Here is a 20,407-nt window from a genome sequence, read left to right on the forward strand (position 1 = left end):
CGTCCTGTCCCCTTTGCAGAAAAGCATCCCCAAAGAATGATGTTTCCACCTCCATGCTTCACGGTTGGGATGGTGTTCTTGGGGTTGTACTCATCCTTCTTCTTCCTCCAAACACGGCGAGTGGAGTTTAGACCAAAAAGCTCTATTTTTGTCTCATCAGACCACATGACCTTCTCCCATTCCTCCTCTGGATCATCCAGATGGTCATTGGCAAACTTCAGACGGGCCTGGACATGCGCTGGCTTGAGCAGGGGGACCTTGCGTGCGCTGCAGGATTTTAATCCATGACGGCGTAGTGTGTTACTAATGGTTTTCTTTGAGACTGTGGTCCCAGCTCTCTTCCGGTCATTGACCAGGTCCTGCCGTGTAGTTCTGGGCTGATCCCTCACCTTCCTCATGATCATTGATGCCCCACGAGGTGAGATCTTGCATGGAGCCCCAGACCGAGGGTGATTGACCGTCATCTTGAACTTCTTCCATTTTCTAATAATTGCACCAACAGTTGTTGCCTTCTCACCAAGCTGCTTGCCTATTGTCCTGTAGCCCATCCCAGCCTTGTGTAGGTCTACAATTTTATCCCTGATGTCCTTACACAGCTCTCTGGTCTTGGCCATTGTGGAGAGGTTGGAGTCTGTTTGATTGAGTGTGTGGACAGGTGTCTTTTATACAGGTAACGAGTTCAAACAGTTGCAGTTAATACAGGTAATGAGTGGAGAACAGGAGGGCTTCTTAAAGAAAAACTAACAGGTCTGTGAGAGCCGGAATTCTTACTGGTTGGTAGGTGATCAAATACTTATGTCATGCAATAAAATGCAAATTAATTACTTAAAAATCATACAATGTGATTTTCTGGATTTTTGTTTTAGATTCCGTCTCTCACAGTTAAAGTGTACCTATGATAAAAATTACAGACCTCTACATGCTTTGTAAGTAGGAAAACCTGCAAAATCGGCAGTGTATCAAATACTTGTTCTCCCCACTGTACATGTAAAGTTATCAATACGTTTTAGTATGGTAACATGAATAGATATATTTCAAGCTAGAATCCAACAGTGTCAATAAAAAAAACAAGAACAAAAAGTGTCAATGCCAGTAGAGACAGAAGAAAATAATATACCGTATGTAAAAGAACAATGTCCATAACGATAGCAGTGGTGTGTGTGTGAGTCATGTGAATGCGCATAGAGGCAGTGCAGATAGTCCAGATAACTGGAAACTCACCCCCAGTGATGAACTGAGCCGTCTACACCCCGCATGAACCAGGAAATGTATATATCCGTTAAGCCTGTTTCCGTCCTGCCCTTGACTTTGGCGCAGGGCATATGATGTCCATGGCCTCTTCATCGCAAAACTCTCAGATCTTCTCAAAAATAGACGTTTGGTGGTGCTTGTACAGGCAGACCGTCTATGGGAGGAAGGACGTCAGCATTGCGCAGTGGCTGAAACCTGGTCCTGACTGAGTCCGAACGCTCCTTGGCAACAACAACACCACCAGGCTCCAGAGCTTTGAGGCTGTAAAACATGAAAATAGACAGAAAATAGACAAGACATTATAACCTTGCATAACACCAATGTACCTCTTAAGTTTAGATCATAAGATGTGTTGTTTATGCTTAACAAGTTGATCGGCCATGTAATCATCTGGCAAAGTGAAACCCGGGTCTGCCAATCGGGAGGCCAACACTGCTTCTTACCCATCACTGTCATCAGAAGACTCTACAATGTCTGGTTCAATTAAAATAGTTTTACCTAAGTCGGGAATTTCCTCATCGTTTAATTCATTTTCAGAGTCCGAGAGAGTCAGCATGGCGTGATCGTCCTCCAGGAAGTAGTCCATCACAACTTTTCCCCACTGATCTTTGTTGATAGCGCCAGCTAAATTCAGGGCAGCAATGCTGTTGATAGCAGTAGCAACACTTTTGCAGTTCTGCATGGTTATATCTTTCAAAATGGCCACGGTAGCAACGATTGTCTACACATACTGAGCAGCTCATGTTATAGACAGAAGCCTGCAACATGGCAGACCAATCAGAACTCATCTCTCGAACATGTCCAGTCCATCCGTTATCTCAACCTACCATGGCTAGTGAAGGTCTCTGACTTTTTCCGTGGCTAAACCAACTAGGCTCGTAATTTTAACAATTGTATTTGTATTTACAGATGACATGCAAGTTTGTCATTAAGACACATGAACGTTCATGGGCGTATACCACAACAGTCTAGCAATTCAAAGGTTGCGCGTTCGAGTCGCGTCAGGAACAACTGTAGGATTTTAGCCAACCCTTCCTCTAACCCTTCTCCTAACCTTAACCTAATTCTCCTAACCTTAACCAAATTCTCCTAACCTTTTACATTAATTATCCCAACCTTTGTCATTATAGTTCTCCTAACCTTTAACATAAATTGTCCTAACCTTTGTCGCTAGTTCTCCTAACCACAAATGTAAATTCTCCCCATAATTGTCCTTTGTTGTTTCGACCCAACCAGCAACCTACTCTCAGAGCAATACATATAATAATATATGTCCTCCAAAATGCATGATAAATTACTTCATCCAATTCGTATGCTATTGTACGAACAGGTAAGATGTATGATACTATAAGTCCTCTAATTCATATGATAATGAACGATCACTATTCAATTCATAACGTAATGTAAAGTAATAAATCATACTAAATGGAGGGTGTCAATTTAAATACCAAATCCTACGAGTTGCCCTGAGACCAGGTTGGCATGATAGGAAAATAATAAGCCAATAAAGGAGTATTATAAAAGAAAAAGCAGTTTGAGACTGTTACTTGGTAGCCTGGTCCCAGATCTGTTTGTGCTATCATGCAACCTACTTGTCACTCATTGTCTTGCCAAACATGTTAGCAGAACTGGGACCAGACTAGTTTCTTGGATCAGAAGCTCCAAAATGAGAATGTTCTACATCTACTAAAACGACGGACCCGTCTCCCATGTAGGATGAGGCCCATATTTAACTTCTTCCCCTGACTTATTGCGTGTCAGACTTGTTCGAGGTCAGGAGGTCCTAGTTGAGTCAGGGGCTGCGTTTCAAATGCCCTGGTTATGGGCCAGTTCCTGTCGGGTTCCCAGAGTCCTCTCTGGCTGCATTTGTGTGTGAATCCCATGGCTGGTCTGGTCCACCCAGTCAAGTCAGCACTACTCTTGCCAGTGTGTGTGTGTGTGCGTTGTCTCTGTCTGTGTCTCTGTCTGTATCTCTGTCTGTGTGTGAGCCAGAGAGATATACTGTAGAATCCACAGGGCAGACAGACACACAGACAGGGTCATAAGAGTGTTTTTAGGTTTTAAGGATGAGGAGGACAGGATTGGTCTGCACTTTGTAATTTATTCATGGGTCGTTTCTGGGAAATTATGTACATCTATTTCTGTAAGACCATAATGCAACTCATGACATGAGTTAGGCTACTTTAAGTGGTCATGTTGTTTCTCAGAGAAATAATATCAGGGTTGCGTCCCGAATGGCACCCTACAGGCCCTGGTCAAAAGTAGTTCTCTATATAGGGAATAGGGTGCCATTTGGGATGCAGACCAGGAGTGAGTGCGTCTCTGGTTCTACTTTTCAAATTCCTTTTTGGTAATATAAACACATGATATAGACTTTAAAGGATTTCAGGGCTTTCCACACATTTGTTTTTGATTCCAAGAACAAGGTATTTCGTTAAGGAAAATATCTTAATTTTTGGGGGTTTGTTGCTTTCTGGTCTGGTTGCATACGAAGTACAACATTTATTTTGTTGAAGTGTGTTGTGCCTGTCTTGTCTGGACTTGAAAGGCATTGAGCCGCAAAGACACAAATTCATCACGGGACTACACAAGTTTAGTGACTCATACAGAAAACGTAAAAAGAAAATAAATAATGTGATGCCTGTCAGATGAATGATTAAATCACATGACTGATTGAAGCTCATCGCATTAGTACATTTTGCTTCAATTTAAAACTCAATTCAAACCATATTTATTTATATTCACATAATATTGGACTTGAATCAGACATCAAATCAAATCAAATTTGATTTGTCTCATACAACAGGTTTTAAACTTTACCGTGAAATGCTTACTTACGAGCCTTTTCCAAACAAAGCAGAGTTAAAAAGTAAGAAAAATGTGTTAAACATTTAAAAGGTAATAGTAACACAAATAATAAAAAGACTATATACAAGGAGTACCGGTACTGGTAGACATACAGTATAACATACAGTAATGTATGTATAGATACATATGACTATTAAACTACTATTTCATATGGCCAAAACTTTATGCAAGGGGAATGGAGCACATTGTTCTATCTAAGCCCTAAGACACCTCATCCAACTTAATCAACTTAATTATCAAGTTGAATAAGATAAATTGCTGGGCTTAAACCAAAATGTTCACCACTTTAGGTCCTCAGGACCAGGATTGGGAAATATTACGGATTGTTGGCTTTGAGGCAGTACTTTATTCATCACTTTAAAGCCATTTGTTCCTCCACTTGTCAATCACAGCAAACTCAAAGCTTTCCATTTCCTGGAACACATTTTCTTGCCCCATCTCTAGGGAGGAACTCGCCCCAAAGGCATGTACTGATCTAGGATCTGTTTTCCTGACCCCCAAGCTTAACCTTCACCATAATCAGCCCAGAGAAAGCGAACTGGCCCCAGAACAGGTGTTCTGTCCTTTAAAAAAACTAACCTGACTTCACCATTCCTCTGGTCCAGAGATGCTGAACAGCTAACTTGAGTAACAGCAACAGGAAATTTCACATTTCCAAAAACTTCAAAGTGTTCCCTTTCAAATGGTATCAAGAATATGCATATCCTTGCTTCAGAATTTGGGTATGTCATTTTAGGCGAAAATTGAAAAAAAGGGTACGATCCTTAAGAGGTTTAAAGGCCTGTCTCATCCATGTTAATGATCGCATATACTCATGACAATGTTGTGCTCTTTAGGCCATAGACTGTAAAACAAATATGGACGAAGCTATCCATGACGTCACCCCATTGTTTCCTATGAGAATGCTCAGTGGCGCATTTGATAATCAGGAAGTGTCATTTCAGCGTGTCGCCATCTTGCTACATGGAGGAGTTTTTGGAAACATTGGATGCGCAGTTTGAGCTACTCCAGGAAGTGATGTTGCAGGCTAGCTCAGGGCTGCCCCCTCTCATGGAGTATCTCAAGTTGAAGGCCGACCGAGTTACTGCAGGCTGCCATTAGCAACTAAATTATCCTTATAATTTCGTCTGTGTGTGATTTTAAAGTAATCGGTTCCAGGACATACATCTGGTGAAATATAAGTAATTATTGCTACCATAATTGGGTTAAAAACATTTTTTATATCAACAAATATTGACAACGAAGATCGCCATTTTCCCATTCTTTATAATGGGGGATCCTGTTTTCTGGAAACAATGCCTGCAGTACCGCGATCGGCTTTCAACTTGAACTCCTCAATGCGAGGGGGCAGTTGTTCGCCCCTGCTTTAGGCCACCAAACTGCTGTGTCAGTTAACAGTGCAAGACAGACTCAGTGGTTACTTGAGAAGAAAAACTTAACAACAGCCACACTCCATTTTGTCTTGGAACGTGGAACTGATCAGGGCTGATCAAGGGCCAACTGAAACATGAGTTCTTGGGAGTGGATAGATAGACAACACAAGATAAAGCAAAGCTAACCCAGCTGTGTGAGAACTTCAAGAAGAGACATCTCGCCAAGCGAAAAACATGTCATACTCACACAAGTATGCACGCACACACTCACGCACGCACGCACGCACGCACGCACGCACGCACGCACGCACGCACGCACGCACGCACGCACGCACGCACGCACACACACACACACACACACACACACACACACACACACACACACACACACACACACACACACACACACACACACACACACACACACACACATCTCATCCAGTGAAAAACACTCCATCCTAACACACATGCTCATCTATTGCCGGCTGGCCAAAGTCGGAGTCCTTTTATGGGAGTTCAGAACAAACGAATGCACTGAATGCTAGCTCCAGGCTAATGTACCGCTTTAATATTATTATAATGCTGAGCCAGGCAAAGACAGCCTGTACTCCCTCCACTCCACCTCAGCTGCAGGCTAGCTTTATTAATGTATTGACTACTTGAATTATTGATGTGTGGCATTATGATAATGCATTTGAGAGCACTGATGGGGCAGGGGGGATGGCAGAGGGGCTGAGTGGACACATATCTGACACACAGGCAGGCACACGTATACACACACACTTGCATGCACCAACACAATCCAAATAGATGCCACATTTGGCCTCCATTCCCATATACCCAAGCATTATCTTAACAGTCCATTAGGTACAGTGCCGTGCAAAAGTATTCTGACCCCTTGGGTTTCTTCTTTTATTGAGTTGAAACGTGGGATTCAAATTGATTGAATTATCATGTTTTGTCAACAATATACACAATGCTCTGTCATGTCAACGTGGATTTTTTAAAGATTGATAAAAAAAATCTGTAACTAAAATGTAGTAGAAGTATTCAGCCCATTTGTTTAGGCAAGCCTAAATTAGTACAGGAGTAACATTTGGCTTAACAAATCACATCAAAAGTTACATGGACTCTGTGTGAAATAATAGGGGTTGACATTATGTTTAATTGACTAATCTTCACTCTGTCCCCAAATTCAACTACAAAGATCAGGGAGGTTTTTGAGAGCCTCGTAAAAAAGGGGAGTGATTAGTAGATGGGCAACAATAGCAAATCAGACGTTAAATATCTCTTTAAGCATGGTCAAGTTAATAATTATGCTTTGCATCCTGTATTAAACCACCCAGACACCTCAAAGACACAGTTGACTTTCTGAATTGAGATGGAGCACAGGAATGAAACTGCTCAGGGGTGTTACCATTATGTCATTGGTGATTTTAAAACAGCTACAGAGTTCAATGGCTGTGGATGGGCGAGAACTGAGAATGGATCAACAACATTGTAGTGACTCCACAATAATGACTTAAATTACAGAATAAAAAGAAGAACACAAATATGCAAAACATGGCAAAGGATTGCACTTTTTGGTCTATGTTTGGGGCAAATCGAACACAACACATCACTGAGTAACTGCCTCCTTATTTTCAAGCATGGTGGTGGCTGTATCGTGGCATGGGTATTTTTAAGGATACCAGTAAATGGGAGAGGGATAAGCTAAGGCAAAATCCTAGAGCAAAACCTGTTTCAGACTGCTTTACACCAGACACTGGGAGGGGAATTCACATTTCAGCAGGACAATAATCTACAACACAAGGCCACATCTACACTGGAGTTGCTTACCAAGAAGACGGTGAATGTTCTTAAGTGGCCAAGTTACAATTTTTACTTAAATCTGCTGGAAATACTATGGCAAGACTTGATCACCAACATCTTAACAGAGCTTGAAGAATTTAGAAAATAATAATAGGCAAATATTACACAATCCAGGTGTGCAAAGTTCTTAGAGATTTACCCGAGAATACTCACAGCTGTAATTGCTGCCAAAGGTGTTTCTAACATGTATAGACTCGGGGAGCCGAATACTTATGCAACAACTATATATATATATATATATATATATACAGTGGGGAGAACAAGTATTTGATACACTGCCGATTTTGCAGGTTTTCCTACTTACAAAGCATGTAGAGGTCTGTAATTTTTATCATAGGTACACTTCAACTATGAGAGACGGAATCTAAAACAAAAATCCAGAAAATCACATTGTATGATTTTTAAGTAATTAATTTGCATTTTATTGCATGACATAAGTATTTGATACATCAGAAAAGCAGAACTTAATATTTGGTACAGAAACCTTTGTTTGCAATTACAGAGATCATACGTTTCCTGTAGTTCTTGACTAGGTTTGCACACACTGCAGCAGGGATTTTGGCCCACTCCTCCCTACAGATCTTCTCCAGATCCTTCAGGTTTCGGGGCTGTCGCTGGGCAATACGGACTTTCAGCTCCCTCCAAAGATTTTCTATTGGGTTCAGGTCTGGAGACTGGCTAGGCCACTCCAGGACCTTGAGATGCTTCTTACGGAGCCACTCCTTAGTTGCCATGGCTGTGTGCTTCGTGTCGTTGTCATGCTGGAAGACCCAGCCACGACCCATCTTCAATGCTCTTACTGAGGGAAGGAGGTTGTTGGCCAAGATCTCGCGATACATGGCCCCATCCATCCTCCCCTCAATACGGTACAGTCGTCCTGTCCCCTTTGCAGAAAAGCATCCCCAAAGAATGATGTTTCCACCTCCATGCTTCACGGTTGGGATGGTGTTCTTGGGGTTGTACTCATACTTCTTCTTCCTCCAAACACGGCGAGTGGAGTTAGACCAAAAAGCTCTATTTTTGTCTCATCAGACCACATGACCTTCTCCCATTCCTCCTCTGGATCATCCAGATGGTCATTGGCAAACTTCAGACAGGCCTGGACATGCACTGGCTTAAGCAGGGGGACCTTGCGTGCGCTGCAGGATTTTAATCCATGACGGCGTAGTGTGTTACTAATGGTTTTCTTTGAGACTGTGGTCCCAGCTCTCTTCAGGTCATTGACCAGGTCCTGCCGTGTAGTTCTGGGCTGATCCCTCACCTTCCTCATGATCATTGATGCCCCACGAGGTGAAATCTTGCATGGAGCCCCAGACCGAGGGTGATTGACCGTCATCTTGAACTTCTTCCATTTTCTAATAATTGCGCCAACAGTTGTTTCCTTCTCACCAAGCTGCTTGCCTATTGTCCTGTAGCCCATCCCAGCCTTGTGCAGGTCTACAATTTTATCCCTGATGTCCTTACACAGCTCTCTGGTCTTGGCCATTGTGGAGAGGTTGGAATCTGTTTGATTGAGCGTGTGGACAGGTGTCTTTTATACAGGTAACGAGTTCAAACAGGTGCAGTTAATACAGGTAATGAGTGGAGAACAGGAGGGCTTCTTAAAGAAAAACTAACAGGTCTGTGAGAGCCGGAATTCTTACTGGTTGGTAGGTGATCAAATACTTATGTCATGCAATAAAATGCAAATTAATTACTTAAACATCATACAATGTGATTTTCTGGATTTTTGTTTTAGATTCCGTCTCTCACAGTTGAAGTGTACCTATGATAAAAATTACAGACCTCTACATGCTTTGTAAGTAGGAAAACCTGCAAAATCGGCAGTGTATCAAATACTTGTTCTCCCCACTGTATATATATATATACAGTGATCCCTCGCCACTTCGCGGTTCACTTATCGCGGATTCGCTATTTCGCGGATTTTCATAATGCATTTTTTATTTTTTTTTGGTGCATTGTGCTCTGCATTCTGATTCGCTAAAAACTCACTCCCGCTTCTTGTATCAAAACATGCTACGAATTGTGCTATCATTTTGTCGTCTCGTGCAGTTATGTGTACGTACATAAAACAGCTTGGCAAATTTACATTAAGTTGGCCAGGAAGGAAGGAAGGACTAACGCTTGGTCGCTTAGCAACCATGGTGCGAATGGCCACTGAACTTAAGCGAGTAGCTGAGGAATGGGACCCTTTGATGAGCCGTTCATTACAGTTCTCCAACGTAATCGATGGTGGCATGTCGGTGTACAAGGATCTTTTTGCAAAGAAGAAAAAAGAGCGACAACAGCTGCCTATCACTATGCTCTTCTCCCGAACAAACACACCTGCACCGCGGGCTTCAGAAGAAGAGAACACTGCAGAGCGCAGTCAGGATGCAGCGGCCCAGTCTGAAGAGCAGTGAAACGGCCTACACGTGAGTCACTGTATTTGTATACATGTAATAGTTGCTAATTGTAAAAAAAAAAGAAGTTTTCTATTTCGCGGATTTCACTTATCGCGGGTCATTTTCGGAACGTAACCCCCGCGATAAACGAGGGATTACTGTATATATATATATATATATTTATTTATAAAAGTACACATTTCTTCCACTTTGACATTAAAGTATTTTGGGTAGATTATGACAAGAAAATGAACATTAAATCAATTTTAATCCAACTTTGCAACACAATAAAATGGGAAGAAATCCAAAGGGTCTGAATACTTTTGCAAGGCACTATCTATTGAACCATAAAGCAATGGCATCTGGATAATGGTCACTAGCACTGTAACTTGCAGAACAATAAAGAGACAGAGTGGCATTTCTGCAACACTTCCTTGGATACTGTAGTTGGCAGACACTTCATGACCTTAACGGTTTATCAGGATAGGTTCTCTTTCTCCAGAAATTATGTATTTTTATGTTTATGCAAAATAGCAAAGTTACTATGTCCAGTGTCACCTCCCTCTCTTTTCCTTTGGGCTTCTGCAGTATACAGTAAGTCCTGGTTGGTGTGCGGATGACGCAGATAGAAAAAACTTGATATGCCATGGGACATTGAGCATACAGACCACAGCATAACTGTCCTTGCACTACACTACACCCCAACACACAACTGTACAGTACATCCTCATTAATTTTCAACATGCTCAATACTTGCCATTTAGTCGAACACAGACAGACACACACACTCAAGAACAAGAACATCACAACGGCTCTTACAAATAGGTCTGTTGCATAATTTAGTGTCTTTTCCGAGTTTTCTATCCAGTTCAACTACAGCTAAACACGCAATATTGATGGGTACCTTTGAAATAATATAGATTCATACAACTTTCTGAATAGACCTCACAAATGTCCAAAATGAAACATTCTTAAAAGAACTCTCCAGCTTGTGCTTGATATCACAGGTGAAAATGTTGTCTTTTTATTCTTTAAAATGTTCAGACATTTTTGTTCAGAAGATCCTTTCCCTAAGTGGCTTACATCGCCTTTGCTAACACTTATCCCCATTCATGCAGCTGAATATCTACCCACTTGAGTAACATAGTAGGAATTGCCTCAAGGGGCATAGCACCTGGGAATTGAACTATTAACCTTTGGGTCACCAGTTAGATGGATTTCTAAGAACATGCATAATAGTCACCTCTGTCAGACTACAAAACATGTCAGGATGGATTAATGTTCAAAGAAGGTCTTGGGGTTGAAATTGTTTTTCTTATTGATTGTATTCACATGACAAAATGAGGGGGTGGTAGTAGGACGTAACATATCAAATGGATGACGTAGTACACAATTGTGCAATTTTCAGGGAGCGGTTTTGGCTCATGAGCACTACTTTCAAAACTACTGGCTGAAATTACTATACAAAACCTCTGGAGCATCACTAGCTTTCCCAGCATTCCCAGGTTTTCCAGAAATTCCAGTTGGAAGATTCCCGGAATAAGCAAGAACAAGGAATCCCGGAATCCACCGACAAGGTTTCTGGAAAACCTGTGAAATTTGCCAGAATATTGCAACCCTATATAATGATATTATTTTCTCTATTTTCTCCAAGGCGAGACGTTTGCGGAGAACTTAAGCCACACCGAGACGTGCCAGCCGTGCACCCGCTGCATGGGCCTTCTCCGCATGCAGACGCCCTGCACCGACTCCAACGATGCCATCTGTGTTTGCGACTACGGCTACTACCTCAACGAGCTGTCCAGCCAGTGTCAGAGCTGCACCAAGTGCCCTGAGGGCCAGGGCATGCTCTACAGCTGTGAACACGACCGCGACACCGTGTGCGAGGAGTGCACCAGAGATACCTTCTCTGACCAAGAGAGTTCGCGGGAGCCCTGCCTGCCCTGCACCATCTGCGACGAGGACGACGAGCTGGAGATCCAGGCCTGCAACTCCATCAGTGACACCGTTTGCCAAGGTAGGAGAGACAAAGCTCATGTTACAGAAAGACTGAAAGCCAATGTTAATATAGCATGCGGAACTCTGGAAGCAAATAGAGCTAGTGTAAAAAAAACAAGGTTATTTAGGATCCGTAAACCTCAAACACAGGCAGGAGGCAGACAGTCATAGTTACAGTTCTTTAATATGTATTTTCTCTTTTCGTTTTGAAGGGGATTACAATAAATTAAAACATTTTAATTTATTCTTGGTAGCCCGCTGTGGGTCCGTTCGGCAGTCGCGGTTGTCTCGGTCGTTGCATCTTGGTTCCGCTGGAGAGAGGGGAGAGCTGAAATCAGTAACGTAATCGCAATGAAAACGTAGCAGTACCTCAGTCACACAAGAGCTGCGGTTGACGTCGTTCGATCGTTTAGCTCTTTCCATGCAGGGTCTCATTCGCTTCAGTAGCAGCTCCCCTCTCCCCAGGTAGTGTTGATGGTTTGAGTGAGCCCTGTCATCTGCTCTGTAGCTGGTTTGCTGCAGTGTCGAATCCCCAGCACTGACTGAAGAGCTACCTTTATGCAGGTGGCAGCTTGTTAATGCAATGCTCATCATGTGTGTTGGGCCCCTGGAACCATTTCGGGCAACTACTTGACTCGCTCATTCCCTCATTCACTTAACCAGACAAACACAACAAAAAGGATTATAAATTTCAAGCAAAATATGTAATATATGAATAAATAGTTTAGGCCTATTTAAATAGTGATAACTGTAAAACAAACCACACATGTGGACTAAATAAATGAAGCACAAATCAGGAAAAGGGAGAAAACTAAACACACAAAGCCATGGCACACATATGACTAGCTCACACATCTAGTAGCTTGCAATGTCAAGGTAGGAGAGACGGAGAGCTAACACTACTGTACGTCAGCTACCTAATGTTACCGGGATGTATTGTAATATGGGGAGATCGGGAAGCAATTAGAGTTAGCTCACACACCGAGTGAGAGACCAAAACAGAGGCCACACGCAGGCAGGCGCACGCACGCGCACACACACACACACACACACACACACACACACACACACACACACACACACACACACACACACACACACACACACACACACACACACACACACACACACACACACACACACACACACACACACACACACACACACACACACACACACACACACACACACACACACACACACACACACACACACACACACACACACACTGTACATCGGTTCACATCCAGCACATACTTTTCTTGACATTCAGAGATGAGTTGGAGCCATTGTATTGTGTTGTCAATCAATGATGCATATTGTATAAAGAACCATCATCCGCAGTGCTAACCCTAACCCTGCACTATATCAGCCCTATATGACTCTATCAGATAATATCTCTATCTCCCTCACCACAATATGGACATTGTTGGGCTAGAGATGTAACTACCACTCCATACTCGTCTCAATGTCCACATAGACTCATCCCAAACAAAGACCACAAAGACCACCCTCTGTGTCTCCTGGGGCCACTTGAAAGGTCACGATCACTATTGGCTCAGAATTACTTTTATATCATTTCACCCCGTGGCCATCGCAGTCCTCCGAAACCTGGAATTCCCCATGATCAGCATCACCGCAGATTTCAATGTCTTCATGCTTCCTCCCTGGATTAAATCGATGCTTTATGTGAGCTCATTATAAAGGGAGTCTATTGAACAGTCATGGAAAGGCCTTTAGGGAGGCTGGGGGATGTGATGGCGTTATTTCGGTAGCGTACTGCAGACGGAAGGAGACCAGGACTAAAGGAAGTCTTTTGTGCTCTCCCATGATCCCTTTTTGGTGCGACCGGCTCTTTGATGGCCCAAGAGGCATGCTGGGCTATTTGAGGGACCTACATAAGATGAGTGAACCCTTTACACTTGTGGGGATTGGCCTGTATGGATAGTGCTAGATTAAAATGTGTCTTACAGAAGAAATACGAAAAGCATGGTAGCAATTGAAAGGAGATTATGGGAAAATTATTAGACTCAAGGTGAGGACACAACAGTTCACCTGACTCAAGACTGAATCCAAACATTAGACGTTTGATTATATGTGCATTTTATATTGACTATACTTTTCGCCGCATTTGTTGATAACGAAATCTGAAAAAATAGTCTGGATACATTCAGTAACATGATAAGACTATTCCTGGAAAATGTGGGGTAGGCGCAACAAAGGGTTTGAGTGAGAGGACTAACTGCCGTCTCCAAGTGGCCACACCAAAGTGTGCGGACTTCCTACGTCATTTCAATGCACTTTCATGGCTCTAACTATAAGGTGCCTTTTTGAGCTCTCCTAGCCGTGTCGTTGAGGAACTAGGGCAGGCACACTTGTTTTGTTTGGAACACGGCCCCGCATCCCCGCAATCACACAATTACTTTTGTTGTTTATCCAAAAACAGCCCATTATAAATCGAAATCTGGGTCAGGTGGGCATCATTTGAAAGCGTGTTCTATTGCCAACATAAATAGCTCAATTATAAAATATGATCTTAGTGTTAGGCTTTCACAATGCAATTCAGAGAAACAGAATGAGCCTATGGTTGTCTATTGTTAAAATTAATTCTGTTCAGAATAAACCAGGGTATGAAGCCATGTTGTCTTGTAACTATACATCAAACATAGTGATCATAAACGTTGACAGTGTATATGACATGCATTTTATTATAGGAAAATGTGAAGTGCTCATTTAGACTCTCGGGTGTTTGGCTTGCTTGTAGGACATCAAAGCTGTATTTATTATAATCGTCAATGTCTCATCTTTCAAAATACATAGAGTCCTAATTTACAGCAGTTCCCTCACTCAGACAGCTAAACATTTGCAAAAGTTTCCCTATTTGCTGGAGTGATGGGGGCAACTTATTGTACCGTGCGGTGCTTAACTTCAGAACGTCTGTCAGTCAAAACCCGTACAGCGCTGTGAAACGCATGGTCTGAGCTCTGACGTCATTTATAGCATGATACTGTACAGCCACTCCGTTCCAATTTAGGTGCTTATCAATGTCTAAATCTGCTATTTTTTTATTGTATTCCTTTGAAATTGATATATAGTTATGCTTGAGTTTGCGTAAGAGGAAGCTATATCAGCATGTACAGTTGAATAATGTTACATAAACCTCGGGAGTCAGGAAGCAGGTGCAGAATGTGAGTTCAATAATGATAAATACAAATGAAGAAAACATGAGAAGCGTACAGAATGTGAATGAAAGCAATACTACCTCGTGACTGATTTATACTGAGGGCTAAATAAAGGGAGAGAAATCAAGGAAATAATGATGTCCAGGTGTGCGTAATAATGGGGACCAGGTGTGCGTAATGATGGTTGCCAGGGTCGGGGGTTAGTAGACCGGCGACGTTGAGCAGGAGTAGGCGTGACAGTAAATGGCAGAATTTAGAGAATCTGTCAACAACAACCAAAATAGTAGCAAAACCATCAGAAAGGGGGAGATCAGTGACGAAGTCTGTGGACAGATGGGTCCAAGGCCGCTGAGGCACGGGAAGGGGAAGGAGTTTCCCTGCTGGAGCGTGCCGGGGAGATTTGGTTTGAGCATATACGGAGCAGGAGTAGCAGGCGTAGCGGGCGACCTCCCGCGTCAAGGTGGGCCACCAGTACTTAGTGAAGAGAGATTAAATGGTACGGGTAATATCTGGGTGTCCAGAGGCGAGGGTTGTGTGTGCCCAGGTCAACAGCCGATTCCTTACCCACGTAGGGATGTAGGTGCGCTCCGGAGGGCAGGTAGCAGGCGCATGTTCCCTCTGCAGAGCCTGGCAGATATCCACGTCTACGTTCCAAAGCACGTGAGCAACGATTCGAGAAGGTGGAATGATGGGCGCACTCAGGATCGGTACCTCTCCCTAGTCATGTAGACGGGACAGGGCATCGGCTTTGATGTTCTTAAAACCTGGGCGATATGACAGTGTGAAGTTGAATCTAGTGAAGAAAAGGGCCCAATTTGCTACGTGCGGGTTCAGCCGCCTTGCCGTCCATATGTACTCCAGGTGGTCTGTGAGATTGAGGAATGGCTCCTTGTCGCCCTCCAAGGAGCTCCTGGAAGCCGACGTCATAGTTCCTCTCTGCAGGAGACAGTTTCTTGAAGAAGTATGCACATGGTTACAATTTCTGTGGGTTACCTTGGCGTTGGGACAGGATGGCTCCCATGCCCACTTCTGAGGCGTCCACATCCATGACGAAGGGCATCATGGGATCTGGGGTTTTTGGGCAACGGGGCGGAGGTGAAACACTTCTCCGCTTTAACATAAAGGCGGTTATCCAGGAGGCGTCTCAGGACTACTCAGACATGAGCGATGTGATCCTCCAAGGTGGCCGAGTAGACCATGATGTCGTCGATATACATGACCACCTGGGGCTCGATCATGTCCCGGACCACCTCGTTCACGAATGCCTGAAACACTGACAGAGCATTGGCTAATCCATAAGGCATCACCAAGTACACGTAGTGCCCAGACGTCGTGCTGAAGGCCGTTTTCCACTCATCCCCCTCCCGGATGTGGATCAGATTGTAGGCACTCCGCAGGTCCAGCTTCGTAAAAAAATGGGAGAGGGTACCAATGGGAGAGGGTAGCGGTACTTAGTGGTGATGGAATTGAGACCTCTGTTAGTGATGCAGGGACGCAGACCCCCATCATTCTTGGTCACGAAGAAGAAGCCTGCCGACGCAGGAGATGTGGATGAGTGAACAAAACCCTGTTGGAGAGCCTCCTGGATGTACTCCTCCATGGCCTCGATCTCAGCCACCAACAGAGGGTAGACGCGGCTGTGCGATGGCGCAGAACATTCTAGCAGGTCGATGGCACAGTCCCAGAGGCAATGAGGAGGGAGACAGGTGGCTTGGGTCTTGGAGAACACCTCCCAGAGATCCTGGTAAACCTCCGGGATGTCGGGCTCGAGGGCAACCACAGGACTCTCAACCGACTTGAAACATCAGGGCAAAGGAAAGCAGGTCCTCCGACATCCGGGTGCCCAGTCTAATTTCCATCCTTAACCAGGAGATGGTGGGGTCATGACGTTGGAGCCACGGGAGGCCGAGGATAACTTTGTTCACTGGTGCGGTGATGATGAGGAAGGGAAGGCTCTCCTGGTGTATGGATCCCACGGTGAAGGTGAGTGGTGCTGTGACGAGTGTGATAATGCCTGATCCCACAGGTTGATTATCCAGGGAATGGACTGGAAGAGGAGAGCGGGTATGAGGAGATATTCATGGAGGAGACGATGGCCTGGTCGATGAAATTCCCTGCGGCACCAGAATCCACCTTAGAGGTAAAAACAACACATGAGTATCATCCAACCAGTGAAATGGAAACCAGGAACGGTTTGGTGGAAACCATATCTCCATTGGTTCAGGCTCTGCCTCAGGACGGCCTAAGGAGGGAGGCGAGTGGCGAGGTGGGCTCAAACAAACACTCAATATTTGAAAGTAAATAAATACTCTGTGAACCCACGTCCTATATGAACATGATTCAGAGTCTGATGTAATTCTGCAGTCTGCAGATGGCTTATACAGTAGTGCACTTACCAGTAGCATCTTAATCTAGATTTTCATTCCAGGCATGAAGTTTCACAGACCACTGTTTTGTGTTTCGTCCTCATCATCATATATTACTCTTGAATCTAACCTAATCATGTACTCTTACTATCTGATCTAATCGTTTTAAGGAGCACATGATTCATCATTACTTCTCAATCTGTATCCCTGCCAGATGTCCTTATCCATTAAGGATGTGGAGTGAGTTGATGCAGCCTTAAGGCTATAGAGTTGATGCAGCCTTAAGGCTATATACTGCCAGAACCTAGTTAGCAGGGTGGAGAGAGAGAGACATAGAGTGAGTGAGAGAAAGAGAGACCGAGAGAGCGAAAAAGAGAGAGAGAAGAGAGAGAGAGAGAGTAGGAAGGGGGAGACACTGCTTCTTGTTGTAACTCAAGCGGTGAGAGAGATCAGTGCATTTAAAAATAGAAGGCATCAGAAAAGTCATTGTGTCCGTCCATTGACATTTACACTGTATCCAATTCATTATTTGTATGTCTTGCGAAGTATATTTTTGTCGGCCATTGGGATGATTCGGCATTCTAGCCAGCTCATGAAAGTGTAGGGAGTTGAAAAAAGATCTGCGATGGTTGAGAAATGGTTGTGTTGACCTTAGTTCCGCCAATAGCTGCTGTGAAAATCCAATTTCCCCCTCATTACCAAAGGGATTACTGTTAGTGTTATATCGAAGATTTGAGAAGGAATACTCTCACCAGTCCTCTCCTTAGAACACAATGATGGTCATATAGAACATACTCTGAGTGTGTCACAAATGGCATCATATTCCCTATACTGTACAGTGCACTTCTTTTGACCAGGGCCCAATGGGTGGGTTTTCCTGTGGGTCCTGCTTTTTGTTTCACATCCATGGGCTTATTAACACTAAAGATAACAATGACATTATTAATAATATATATATATTTTTTTAACAATGGCAACACTAGCTATTCTATCTTGGAATTTGAGAGGCCTAAACTGTCCTATTAAACGTTCCAGCTGCATTGATCTTCTAGCAAGAAACCCTGTTGATATAGCAACGCTCCAAGCAACACACCTGCTCCAAAAGGATTCACATAGAATAGAGAACCATTTGTACAAACTGGCTGATTTTTCATCAACCCCAAACAAATCTAAAGGTGTGATCCTAACGATACATAAGAAACTCAAAATGCACATGTTGGGTAAAGGTGAAGACCAAGAATGCAAAGTCACTTTCTTTAAATGGAAAGAAAATTGCCTTTATTAATGTGCATGCTACAAATTCATATGATGATGATGTTTTTTTATTCTCTGAACAGCATATTGTTAGGATTAACTGAATTCCATCTGGTTATTGGGACAGTCATGAAAGCCATTTTTGGACATAGTAAGACTAACTTCAATCCACACGCAACCAAGGCTCTCTAGCATATACTCTTTGATTACAACCTCATTGATGCCTGGCATCCTTCTCATAATCCTGAAGCAAAAGAGTACAGTTATTCAAGCAGGCGTAAATCATTCTCACAAATCGATTTCATACTATTATCTACTCCTCTATTTTCTTTAATTAAGAAAATAGAAATTACTGCCAAACATCAAATTTCCGAATCTGCTAAAAGATCCACGAGATGGATTTCTGCGATCAATTTGACATGAAATAAATTAATTCATAATGATCAATACAAATTCAGTCGGACCCCTGGATTCTATGGGATGCCACCGAAAGTTTTACAAAGAAATAATGCATTTGCATTTGCATCTGGGTTGAATAAATCACTATTAGAGAAGATATCACCTCGCTGGGAGCCCAAATCTCTCTCAATGAACTCAATAGAGCATTGGATATCATGAATAAAGGCAAATCACCTGGATGGGATGGTTTTCCTCCTGAGGTATATTTAAAATGTTGGAATCAATTAGGTCCACTATTGCTTTAAATAATGAGTACAGCTGTTCACAAAGGTTCATTTGGGAGAGATGTGAATACAGCACTAATTTCGCCCCCCCAAAAAGTTAAGATGCCACCCAGTGTTCTCACTATCGTCCCCTATCTTTGATAAACACAGATATTAAACTGTTTTCTAAAATACTGTCATCCCGTCTCGAGAACTTACGTACCCAAATTGGTCCTCATGGACTAAAGCAGGTTTGTTAAAAAGCGTTTATCCTCGGATAACCTCTGTCGACTTTTACAAATCTTCGATGCTTCATCAGAAACAACAGCTCCTTGGGCTGTATTGTCTCTCGATGCAGAAAAAGACTAGAATGGTCATATCTATGGTCTGTCTTGGAACCGATGGGAATTGCCTCCATTTTCATTAATATGGTTAAAATACTATATTCCAATCCCTCATCCATAGTTATAACAGGCAATATCTGCTCTGCTCCATTGAAAATGACTAGAAGCCTCAGACAAGGCAATCCAATTTCGCTTTTGCTATTCTTATTATCCATGGAACCCCTGGCCTAGGCAATTTGTCAATCGAAGGAAATAACATACATTTCCATAAAATCTACTGATCACTTCATCTCATTATATGCAGACAATATTTTACTACCTTATATCTAGACATTGTATCTATCGCTCCCAAACGCATTGAAGATCATAGACACATTTAGCTTAATCTAAAGCCCTACAGTACTGCCACTCAAGACCCCGATGGAGGACTCCATCTCTACTTATGGAATCCCAATTGTTTCCCTTTTTAAATATTTGGGAGTAGATATATTTCCTTCCCTATGGTAAAACCATTGCCAGAAACTTTAACAGAACGCTCAGATCAATTAAATCCAACCTCAGCAGATGGAATAACATCCTAGTTACTTTAACCAGCAGAATATCTATTATCAAAAGGAATATATTGCCACAGCTGAATTTCTGTAGAGGTGGGAGGCATACTTTCTTCAAAGGGGGGATGGAAGAACGCATCCAAAAGTAAGTTTGTTCTGAAGTGTCTGTCCTATATCTGAGAGATATAAAGCAGTGCACGATGTAGGTACTAAGGTGCCATTTGAGACGCACCCTCCTTGATGCTAGTCCCTTGTAAGTGGAGTTGACGACCAGTAGCGTCTCAAGTGAAATGATGATGGTT

General features: G+C 43.0%; 1 protein-coding gene across 2 annotated transcripts in view; it reads left to right on the forward strand.

Annotated features, from left to right (window-relative positions):
• ngfrb (nerve growth factor receptor b) overlaps window positions 1–20,407 on the forward strand; it is a 77,961-nt gene that overhangs the window by 15,033 nt on the left and 42,521 nt on the right. For both annotated transcript variants that reach the window (XM_071392482.1, XM_071392483.1), the window contains one exon: window positions 11,403–11,765. In XM_071392482.1, the coding sequence (XP_071248583.1) occupies window positions 11,403–11,765 (363 nt within the window). The remainder of the gene's footprint in view (window positions 1–11,402; window positions 11,766–20,407) is intronic.

This window comes from Salvelinus alpinus, chromosome 3 (genome assembly GCF_045679555.1).
Source record: "Salvelinus alpinus chromosome 3, SLU_Salpinus.1, whole genome shotgun sequence".
Taxonomy (NCBI): Eukaryota; Metazoa; Chordata; class Actinopteri; order Salmoniformes; family Salmonidae; genus Salvelinus; species Salvelinus alpinus.